At 39.7% G+C, this 12000-nt stretch overlaps 1 protein-coding gene across 5 annotated transcripts in view; it reads right to left on the minus strand.

The window, feature by feature from the left end:
- The window catches only part of NF1 (neurofibromin 1), a 95870-nt gene that overhangs the window by 69168 nt on the left and 14702 nt on the right, over positions 1-12000 (minus strand). For all 5 annotated transcript variants that reach the window (XM_075440100.1, XM_075440099.1, XM_075440101.1 and 2 more), the window contains exons 4-14: positions 11459-11649; positions 9050-9156; positions 8722-8789; positions 8404-8479; positions 7741-7898; positions 6907-7080; positions 6603-6725; positions 6230-6304; positions 4927-5058; positions 1815-1949; positions 1146-1259 (exon numbers count right to left, since the gene is read on the minus strand). In XM_075440100.1, the coding sequence (XP_075296215.1) occupies positions 1146-1259; positions 1815-1949; positions 4927-5058; positions 6230-6304; positions 6603-6725; positions 6907-7080; positions 7741-7898; positions 8404-8479; positions 8722-8789; positions 9050-9156; positions 11459-11649 (1353 nt within the window). The remainder of the gene's footprint in view (positions 1-1145; positions 1260-1814; positions 1950-4926; positions 5059-6229; positions 6305-6602; positions 6726-6906; positions 7081-7740; positions 7899-8403; positions 8480-8721; positions 8790-9049; positions 9157-11458; positions 11650-12000) is intronic.

A 12000-nucleotide genomic window follows, 5' to 3' on the forward strand; every position in this document is an offset into this window, starting at 1 on the left:
ATTCCAAAACTTCTTGAGTAACCTACTCGTTAAAAACAGCCACGAGAGGCTGATCCTCAGCTCGTTAAGGCAAGAGACAGGTAGATTAGGGATTAAGATCACTAAAGAACCAAGACTGCACAGTACACCGAAACTGAATTACATCACAGCCAAAACTTTTCAACCTCTAAGTTCCTGTAAATGACCGTAAGGATGTTACCACCCAACATAAACTTCCCCAGAGACTTTCACACTGGATTATTCTTATACAAGAAATATTCTTGAATTCTACCATTAAACTAACAAGAAATATGTATTTCATACGTTGATAGGTAGCAGTATATTGACACTATTTATGGCAATTCTTGTTGAGGTAAGGTTTAACAAAAACCTTACTTTACCTACTAAAGTTCAACTATTTATGTAAAGCTTTAATAGTATATAGGTATAGTTAATCCTTTTTTCAGTCTACCTGTGAAAGCCTAAAACATGAAAGATGTCAATGAAGCACAAAGGCTACAACGCACTTCTCTGAATAGGAATCTGAAGGTGGCAGGATAATACAACTGACACCACGAATTTAAAAAAAACCCCAAACCTTTCTGTCCCCTCACGCACAAGGAGCAGGTGAGGCCAGCTTTCATTGCATATGAAGTGCTCTGGAGATGCACAGTAGTGTCACAACTGAACTGGCAAAGTCACAGAATTGGCAACTTTACATAGAAAGGCTAAAAATCAGAAGTAACTTTGGTGATTCCTTAGCTTCTTCAGTCAAAGCTGCTGGGAAGAAGATTTCAGTAGCCTTAAAGTCTCCTCTCCATCCCTCCCCCACGCAGAGCCTCCTCCGATTCACAACAGAATACAGGAGCAGCCACTGCACCCAGCATTCTTCCCCCAACCATCCAGAAAACACAGAAGAGAAAGGGCCAGCTTAACAGTGCTCTCTGCCAAGGCAGAGCAGAGAACCGCCCAGCTGGATCTGACCAAGACCAGGGATGAACAGACTGTACGCAGAGGTGCATGGCAGTCACACAAGGCAGTATGAACGGCTTCTTAAAATTTTCTTACAGGCACAGAACTTCATAGCTAATCAATACTTCACAGCTTCTGCAAAAGCCTTGATTTGTCTGCGGACACACTCGGCATGGAGACCATTTGTCCCTTACCTCCATGGCTTCTTGTGCTATATCTGGCATGCTGGATTGCGGAACAAGTTGTACAAGGCCTGTAATTAGTTCAGCCGTGCTACCTTGCGTCTCAGGCCCCTGCTTCCTTGGATTCTAAAGAGCAAAAAGGAAAGCAAGTTGAAGTTGTAAAACTTTGTAATGACTGACCATGTTACTGACCACTACAACAGCATTCCTTTAATTAAACTAGGTGGATTTCTGGATCTTTAAGAGAGTACCTCGTGTCTTTTTTTTAAGCTATGGATACCCCTTGCCTATCATATCTTTAACAGAATTGACTTTTTCTTAAACACTAAACAGACCTGAAAAAATGGAAGACCTAAGAGCGCATCTGTCTTCCTGCTCATCAGAACGATGACTAATTTCCCCTACTCCTTAGTTTTCGTCTTGTTCTGCTCCCCTCTCCTTCCCCTCCACACCCCCTTCAGAGTTACAGAGCTTCATGTTCCCCTTCGTTGTGTTGCTCTGGTTCCGTAAGATTTCTTACAGTTTCTTTTTGGTCTTTTTCCTTAGAAGGAACAGAAGCATTATAACCAGAGAAAAGAATTAGGAAAGTGTCCTAGATGCCACGTTTATGTTTTACATTTTTATTCATGTAGCACCTTCAAAAGTAAACCTTACTATGCATGATGAGTATGCTATACTTACACACAGCAAAAGCTTTGGGTCAGCATGGATCAGTTTTACCAAGGACAACAGCAAGAACTTGTAGTTTTTGGTTTCCAAATCAGTAGGTTTTTCTTTAAATTTAAGGCTTGTCATTTTCTCCTTAAATGTAAGACTCTGGTAGAAGGAAAAATCACAGGAACTGTCAGCAAGGTAGTGTACACAGGAGTTACAATTAAACATCTTATGAAGTGTATTGCTTTTATAATTTATAATTCATGAAAAAGTTTAAAAGTGTATTAAATTCACTTGAGTACAGTCGCATAGCCTTCTACTTTAAAATCCCCTTTTACATATGCATATGCTATTACTTTATTATACGTTTACAGCTTACTTAAGAATTGTTTTAATGAGCTGCATGTGGACATAAGAAAAGTTTTTGCATAAGACAAACTGTGGCAAAAGAAAAATGGATGAGAGGACTAACAAGAATTTACAGGGATTTTTCTCTGGTCTGAAAAAGAAATAAAAATTAATGTTTCCAAGTAAGCTTGAATACTTGACGGGTAGGCAATTTTTTTTCCAAAGGCAAAATATTCTCTTTATTTTCTGCCATAATCACAGGCCAGATGACAGCATTTTCATCTGTACAGCCTCCGAAAAATGCACATTTCAGTTTCTACAAGGTACACAGTGCATTGCTTAAATTAAAAAAAAAAAAATCTAGCTTCATCTGAGAGGGAAAAAAAAAAAAATTTCAACAAACTACTTCTGTACCAGCCAACTTCCACATGTGAAGCGGATTTTAACATCGGTATTGAGAGCTCACATAAGGTATTCTGGTTTGACTCCAGTGTGAACTACAGCATAGCCTACCACTGCTGTTCACACACCCGAATCCAGGCAGCAATATGACCAACACATTCAACGGAGTCACACACAGTGTTGGCCGTGAAATAAGTGCATATGGATGCTGCTGGTTGTGGGGATTTCAAAAACTGAGTTTATGTTTCAATCCTACAGTGTGCACAGCCTTTCAAAGAGAAGCACCCTGCTGTACGGCACTCCACTGCAGTTTCGTCATCTCAACAAAAATAATCTGGACGCATGCTAAAGTCTGTGAAACATACTCTCTCTCTATATACGTGTGTGCGTGCATATACATGCACACACATACAGAAATACATATATTAAAAAAATGTGAACTTGTATTAATTGGTCCCCAGTATGTCCAAAGACAAAAGATTTTCATCTCTCTCCAATAAGTTTACAGAATTTATATTTCCGTTAATTTTAGTCACATATCAGCAGGTATTAAATTAGTATTTGTGTTTACAGCTACCAAAATAGTTACGAGACAGTAGCTTGGACAAAAAAATTGCTTTTGTGGATATTCAATACAAGACAGAATACAACACTCTTCAGCACTCTTTCACTAAACAAGTTTTGAATAAAAAAATAAAACCACCTAAGTTTGAAATCATTCTCAATGTAACTTTAGAATAAATATGACATTGTATAACTAAATTCTAGAAGAAGATAGAACCTCATGCTATTTTACTAAACAGTTAGTGTGAAAATAAACAGTAAAATCTACCACATGAAAAGCATCTGATGAAGAAGCTGCGACCCCGCTGGCAGAGGTACCTAACTCTGGGCTAAACCTTCGTTTGCTACAGCGAAGGGAATTCTGAGCAGAGGCACAGGGCAAAGGCTGATGAGATTCTGTGAAGCGATTTATTTCCTTCACACAATCTAAATAAAGACTCCCCACGAGCAGAGACGGGGACACGACTGCTCTCTGCAAATACGTCGAGGGGATGAACACCGCTCTGCAGCGAACAGACAACACCGGAACAAGAACAAATGGGGATAAATTAGACATAAATAAGTTTAGGCTGGAAATTAGAAAACAGTTCTGACCCCCAGAGCGGGGAGACTCTGGAAGAGCGTCGGGATGGAAAAGCAGGGGCGGCAGGGCCAGGGGAGAACCAGGGCGCGGCCTGTCCCCCTGGGCGGGGGCTCAGCCGGCGGCGCAGGGCTGGCCTGGCCTGGCCTCGCCGCGGGGCTCTCCTCCGGCCTGCGCCCAGGCCCGCTCCGGCACCCGGCGAGGCGCGGGACGGTAACTGCGCAGCAAAGCCCGGGCGAGGCGAGGCTTTCCTGCCGTAGTTACGCGGGGTCATACTTACAGCAACAGAGGCCCACTGCCATGCAAAACAGTGACTGGTTGGCGTCTGACCATGTGAGCGACAGCAGCCAATAAGAACGGAAAATAAGAAGCAGAAGACAAAGCACCACCAATCAGAGTCGCCGTTACAACACCCCTGCTGTTTCTCAACACATCAAGACACACACGTAAAAAGCACGTTAAACACGTCGCAGCTTTCAACGCCACGTTTTTGGGTCATTTGCTTTCATCCGAGAAGCCCAACAGGACTATTCTCACGTATCATTTTAGGCCTTCTGGAACGGCCGGCCCCGTTCACCTGCCACGTCAGACGTTCTACGTGGAAAGCTCAGGAGAACGGCAACGCAGCCGCCCGTGAGCTTACCAACAAGATCTGGATCAACTACAGACTGGAATTTACCTTTTCCAAAAGACATTTCCCAAGGCAACCAAGAACGTTGACTTTATTTCATAATGCTTGAAAAATCTTTTACTTTGTTGCTGTCACCAAGACCAAAAGCCAACTTGCTCAACAGCAAGCACGCACGGCAAACGGAACGAGGAGACACTCGTGCCAAGCGTGATAAAAGCACAGCGGCTTTCAGAACTTGTCTTCACATACAGAACGCTTTTGTTTTTCAGATTAAACGAGATTGGACATATTACCTAGCTATTCACACAGCAAGAAAGCTTAAAATGAACAGTTAGCCACAGCGGACAGTTACGGAGGAAATACTTCTATGTCGCAAATTTAGAAGCAGCATGAAAACTGACACATACATCGCTAACTGACTAGAAACAGTTAGTCAACACACCAAAAGCTGCAAGCTCTACAGAGCATGTATGGCTCTCTGTTGCTTTTTGGATTGCAATGTTCTTCCCCCCTCTAGTTTCCACCTAAAGTTAATGAATAAAAAAGCTGGAATGGAATGGAGACACAGGAAAACCAACAGGTTTGTGTTTTAACAGCTTCTCCAGAAGCCTTACCGGAGTCATGCGAATCGCTGGATGTGTCCCACAGCCTTGAACAGCTTTATGCAGCGTCTCACTGAACATGCTGCGAAGCTCCATGGAATGGCAGTACACAGCATCGATCTTGGGCCACCAGTCCAACGCCGACTAGAGCAAAAACACAGACGTGCTCAAACGTTAAACTGGTAATATATGAGTTAGACTACCATTTATTTTAGACCTCTAAAAGTTACAAAAGCTGTAGTATAACTAACCTTGACATCTGAGTATTTTACACGGCATTACCACTATGTTAATTTTGCATTCTCATCATAAAACTCGTAATATTTAAATGAGTTGTAACAGAAGCATTACTCCCAACTTAACTGCTTACTATATTATTCTTCCTTCTGAACAAGCACAAACTCCAAAACCATAAACACAGGACACCATGGCAGATTTCAGAATACTGAATGCTAGTTAAGCAATACTTCAAAACAAACAATGGGCACTCAGTTCCTTGTGATACACTAAACAAAATGGAAAATTGCCATTTGAAGTGCTTGATAGTATCTGAAAAGCTGTATTACTCCACCACAGATACACCACGACATCTACAGTGGCATTTTCTCCCCTGTTTGTCAAAGTGTCTAATACTTTTTTTTTTTAATATAGCATTTTCATTACAATGTTGGGATAAATGAAATAGAAAATGTTATGCAAATTGAGTAAGGCTGGTTACTCAACACTAACTGATTCTATTTTCATACTGATCAGGAAAGTATTTCTGAACAGTATAAAAATTAAAGTAATATTTTGGTGACTTAAAGTACAATAAGAAACTGAAGATTAAAAACTGCACAAACTTTCAAAATGTTTTTGGCACTTAGCACTTACTACAATTTCATACTATTTAAATTCACACTGGATCAAATCCCTGAGCAAAACCACGAGGCCAGCTCTTCCTCTAAGTTCCCATATTAATATACTAGAAGTAGCAGAAGGTGGTGTAACTGTGCACGTCCTGAGAGTGTTTTTCATATATCAATAACCAATACCTACTATAAAACCAGAGAACATAGGTGTCATTTGTCATCCTGCAATAGAAGGTATTAAAACATATTTGTACTGAAGTTGAATAAAGCTCTCAAACTGGGAACCCAATTGGTGGACAGTGTGAACAAAAATCTGTACACCCTTCCTTGTTAGCAAGCAACTATCGCTGCATGGATACAGGCAGCAAGATTTGGTCTCCTATTCAAATTGTATTTAAGAAGCAGATATTGATCTGAACAGAAGCCACAGATTGCTGGCCTGATTAAATACTTTCAGAACTTACATTTGTGATTATTCGGTGGAGCGAATTTACCAGTACGTAATGAAAAGTTGATGGGGAATTCTGTGCCAAGCAGATCTACAATAAAAATATATAAAAGCCACTTAGGAACATTTTTGTCTTTGCCATCTTTCTTGTCACACTGAACAACATACTGGAGTCTTTTTATTATATCGACAAAGCTGTCAAATCTAAGTAAGAGAAACTCTAATGAGCTAAGAAAAGATTTATAAAAACATGCAGGTATTTAATACCAAGGGATATTTATACAGATGAACTTCTTTATGAGCTTCCAGCTGCTGCTAGCATAACTTTTATGACTGACAGGTCATCAGCAGTATGTGGAGAATGGCTTACCAGTAAGTAGTGTTCTCACCTTGAAGTGCTGGTTATTATGAGGGTTAATGCGGAAGCAGGAAACTAAGCAGTCAATCATAAGGTCTACGTCTGCATTTTGATTGCCTCTTGAAAAAGGTTTGCTTGGATTAAACAGCAAATTCTATATATTTCAAAAAAAAATATAAATACATAAATCAGACAAAGGTTATTCTTGTCTACTTTCAATACAAAACTTCCCACTGAAAAACACTATGGTATTCAATTAAGGAGAACTTCAAAGTTGATTTCAGTATTTTAAAACTCAAATTTCTTCACCACAGTTAGGAAACAGACTTTTTTACCTTAAGATCTACTACCATGGACTGCACTAGTAGGAAAATGACGGAATTATCTTCCCAGTTGATGTAGGTAGATGCTTTACACAGTTTAACACAAGCAATAGCAGCACTCTCCGTCAGCTGTCTGCTCCCACTGTGGCCTGCAAGTGCTTTCCTGAGATTGTCCAGGAACAGTTTCTGCAGAATTCAAATTAGGAACAGTTATAACTGGAGCTTTGGTGATCTGTGGTCAGGGGTTTTAGATCCCGGAATATTAAAAACAAACACCACTGCATTTTCTGATCAGAAATCACAGATATTGGGATTGCAAAAAGAACTTCATGCAGCATTCTGGAGAAACATTCTGTTTATTAAAGTCATTAATTTTGAACGATCTAGAGCAATCAGAATGGCACAAAGATCGATAGTTGTTTACTCTTCACCATAATATTTGCAGTCACATCAAATTCAGCATTTGCTACCGGTACTGCAATTCTGGAACACACTGTACACACACTGCAGAAACCTCCAACAGTCCAACACAGGTCAGTGAGCAGCAGCGCTACGTTGGCTGCTGGTGGAGGCAAGGGAAATCACCACGCTGGGATTCAAATCTTCAAGGAGATATAAAAGTTCTGAAATAACATTGTTTGGGACATACTATCTGTACGAATTATTGACAGTGAAAGAACATATGTTAGGTGAGAACTTAAAAAGGGTGCACAAATTTACATATGGAATTGTAATGTGCTTTTTAAGCAGGAAAAACAAAATAAAATATACCAGAAATACAGAGTAAGCAAAACCAAGCATCCTCTAGAAATCAGAACCAGAATTCAGGTACTTTGCTTCTCTTACCTTGTTAATTTTAGTCTCTTCTACCACATCCTTTGCTATATCTTGGATTATCTCTGGACACAGGACCAGAAGTATGATTTGCAGTGGCCAAACTGCTGCTTTGCGTTTTGTGCTTTCAGCAAAGCCATCCACCAAGTCAAACAACTTCTCCGCACAATCTGCATAAAATACAACCCCAAGGTCAATACCAATTTTAATTACACAGAGGTAAAGAATGGGTCTAAAAGAGCAGAGGGATAGCTCCACCTACACATAAAAAAAAGTTCTGTTTTGTACATTACTGGCAGGCTACTTGGGATAGAATGGTCTCAACCCACTTAAAGACATGGTTTACCTGAAAATATAAATTTTCCTCTCATTTTGACTAGTGACAAATACAGGGGATGTTCTCTTTACGTTTTTGTCCTGTATCAAGATTGAAAATATTTATTTAAAGAGTTTCCATCCTTTGGGATTGTGAACGACAAAAATGAACCTCTTTAAAAGGTGAATCAGGAGAGAAAAGAGATAGCAATATATCCATGCCTGCCCTGACAAGGCTTGACAGAAATGTGTGTCTTATTTGCAGGCCGCACAAGCAGCAAAGAGGACACAAAATGCAAGTGAATGTGGGGATGTCTGAGCAACCAGCTTTCGAACGCTATGTCATGTGTTATGCCTTACCAGCCATATCAGTCTGTGGTGTTTGATACAGCTTTGTGAATTCATCAGGATAGTTTTCCACCCAGTTCCAAAATGCCTGCAGATAATGCAAAACATCTTTACGTTCCAGAGCTTAAAAATATTTTTTCTGAATTATGTATTTAAATGAAGAAACCTAACCTTACTTCTAACCACTTGACATTTCTTGCAAAACATACATGCATCGAAGGGATGCACCAACTTCTATTTTATGGTAAATTACTGAATTGCAACTATTGCTAAATTAGAGAAAGTCTTCAAATAAGCAACGAAACAGAAGATAAATATTAAAATGCTTACCTTTTCAAGACTGTTGATAACAGCTAACTGAGCTACTTTCTTAAGGGCTTTAAACTTGAATATAGTCTCTGTAAAGGCAAAACATTTCTGCATTTAGAAAAGAAACTTGGTTCTAAAAAGCAGCACTGATTACAAAAGATGTTTGAAGTGCAAAGCAATTTTTAAACCAGTATCTTTATGCTACTTAAATATTTTTAAATATTTTGATAAACATATGACTACTTGGAGTAACATACAGCAATAAAGACATACATATCAAGACCACTGTGTCATCTCTAACTAGCCCTATTCAGATTAAAATATTTCAAAACAGAGGCTCAAATCATACCTTGCAGGAGTCGTTTCAGTTTTGAACAATCCACGCTGATGTACTGTAAAAGTTCAATATCATGAACATCAGCATTATCTTCTGAACAAACAGTCAGTTCCTGTAACCTAAAAATAAACGAAGTAAACTAACTTCTCAATCAGACTGTGTCAGCTCGGTCTGAACACATACCTATGATTCTATACATCTGAATAGCAGGAAAATACTGTATGATCTCATATAATACTATCTCCTCAGATAAACTTATCCAGGTTTCGGAATAAAAGACGGATTTTGCACATTTAAGAGTTAATATAGTCTTATTCCATCCTCAAACTGAACATGGATCTAGAAATACCAGTGCTGAGTCTCACAAGATGCCCATACCATCTGGTGATAGACTGTTTACACCCAAGATTCGCCTAAATCCTTCTGTTATCTACCATAATGTAGCAGTAATCTTGTCATCTTTTCAACTAAATATCAAACTCCTGGAATCAGGACACCTTTAGACTACTGCTTCTTAACAGCAAGTCTTGCCCCAGCTAATTTCTCAAGAGTAAAACAGTGGCTGATGGTACTTAATATCACTGAAGTGAGCTACAACCACTCTCGGTAAGCTAAAGGTGGTCCTGATTTTCCTGGCCTAAACAGGACAAAGTTTAATCACACCAGTTTAAACACAATGGCATCTTTTCACACTTTCGTATGAAATGATTCACTAAACATCTCACCAGATACTAAGCCATTAATAGCTAAATCATATGGTCTCACAAACTAAAGATGGCCACGTCTTGTTCCAAAGCTACAGATGTGTTTTAGACCTGGAATGTGATTTCTAGTACTACACACAAAAGCAGTTCTTCATCTCTTCAACGCCAGGGAAACTTCACAGCCCTCCCTGGGAATGGGAAGGTCCCCACTGCTGTGCTTTTCGTGCCAGAATCCCCCAGCTGCTGCACGAGGCCTAGCAATCTGCCTCAACAGGAAGCACGGGTCAAAGGAGCAGCAGCGCTAACTGTCGGCAAGCTGACCCCCGTGGAGATCAGCAACAACCGGTCAAACGTTTAACTAGTTACGTGCGAGCCATCTGGAAGCGAAACACAGGTCAGGGAAAAGGCACTACGTTCCAGCTCAGATGGACGGTAAGCAGGGCTTTGCAGCTTGCGAACTAAACCACGCTACGGACATAAGAATAAATACAGATCCATGGACTAGATTCCAAGACTGTCAAAAAAATTTCAACTGAAAAATACTTCCTATAAAAGGATCAAAACAAATTGTTTCCATTTCCATAAGCAACAAAACATAATCAACTTATTGAGTAAAACCACATCCTCCATGCTAGCTGCCAAGTCTATGTTCGTGAAAGAGAAGTTAAAGGCTCTGTAAAAGTCTGTCAAATACCTAAAATTTCAAATAATTAAACAATTTTAGACTGTTTTGTAAAATGCAAACATTTTCCAAAATGTTGGAAGGAAACTCTTTTTACATTATAAGGAATATATAAATCTTTGTTTCAATTAAATTGGCACACTCATAGCTACATGACAACAGAAGGCTGCCCAAAGTCCACTTCTCATAAATCAAGGACGATGTTAGCTGTAACAATGTGTGACAAGAGCCAAGGTACTTCAGGCCACTTTCAAAAAACATCAAAGTATTTCAGTAATAAAAAGCTTAATACACAACTCTAGTGGACTGACAAATGGTGAAGCATCAGGAGGATCTGGAACAGGGCAAAAAGCGCAAAGAACAGACAGAAAGTTGGGGCCCGTCTCTCTTCCTGCTTAGAATAGCAGAAAAACCAGTAATTTTTACAGTAAATGTGCTGTGAAACTCCAGTCAGTCAGAAGACAAATGGGTCTTTTCCAACAACTAACAGTCCAGCTGTTTTGTCCCTTTCAGGCATGAGAGAGATTTCAGATAAAAGCCTTCGAGCACGAAAAAATAGGAAGGAAAACAGCCTTGGGGCTCCCACAGAGCTGCAGACAATCAGAAATTCTGCATTCTAAACTCCTCAGTAAATGGACACAACCCATTATCTGCAGCATCCCTTTATTTTTTCCCAAAATACCTTGCACTCACAAGAACTTCTCCATCTTATTCAGCTGAGTTATTGTTTTCGCCCTACAACAGCATTTGACTTGTACTTATGAAAGCAGATTAGAAGAGCAATAAATGCAGCTCGTGGAAAATATGCTGGCAGTAACCTAGAATGGATATGAAACAGGTTCATTTTGTAATCTGAAACTCAAGCAAAATTTTGAAAGGCAGAGGGAGTTTCACTTAAGAACTATCTTGTTAAATATCATTTAAACAGTTAACTTCTCTGAAATTCGAAAGACTACAATTCATGACAGATGTTCTAGACACCACTATGTAGTAGATCTTCTAATACACTAAATCAGGCTACTGAAAAACACCTACCTGGTGGAAATGCGGCTGAACACAGCATTAAAGTTATTGCAGCTAAGAGAAAAAAGAACCCCAGAGGCAGAATTACGTAGCTCGGCTGCATGCTGGTTCCCCTCACGGTAAGTGTGGATGAAGTGGCAGATTTCTGGCAGCAACTGCTTTACCAGCATAGTCTCGTCTAGTCGCATGGTATCCTTTGGTTGCTAAAAATAAACGTTCAGTATTTGATGAAATTCAGTTTTGTAGGTTTGGAGGCAAAAAAATGGAGCATCTGCCACTAGTAGGCAGAGGACCTGAATCCAAATTCCTAATTCTGCCTGCAGGCTACCAATGGCTATAGCGTACGTAGTCTACGCAGAAAAGGCTTCTTCCCATTGGAACAATAGCCCATATTATTCAAACCACCTTACATTTTCAGCTAAGGCACCAAAATACGTAGGACACCAAGTTGATGGAGCTCACCAAGTCTCAAGCAAAACATCAAACTAACTAGTTTTTGAAGTAAAATACATTTCTGTTTTGACGAATGAACCCTGTTGACCTGTGCAAGTATC

This window comes from Opisthocomus hoazin, chromosome 20, assembly GCF_030867145.1.
Source record: "Opisthocomus hoazin isolate bOpiHoa1 chromosome 20, bOpiHoa1.hap1, whole genome shotgun sequence".
Classification (NCBI taxonomy): Eukaryota; Metazoa; Chordata; class Aves; order Opisthocomiformes; family Opisthocomidae; genus Opisthocomus; species Opisthocomus hoazin.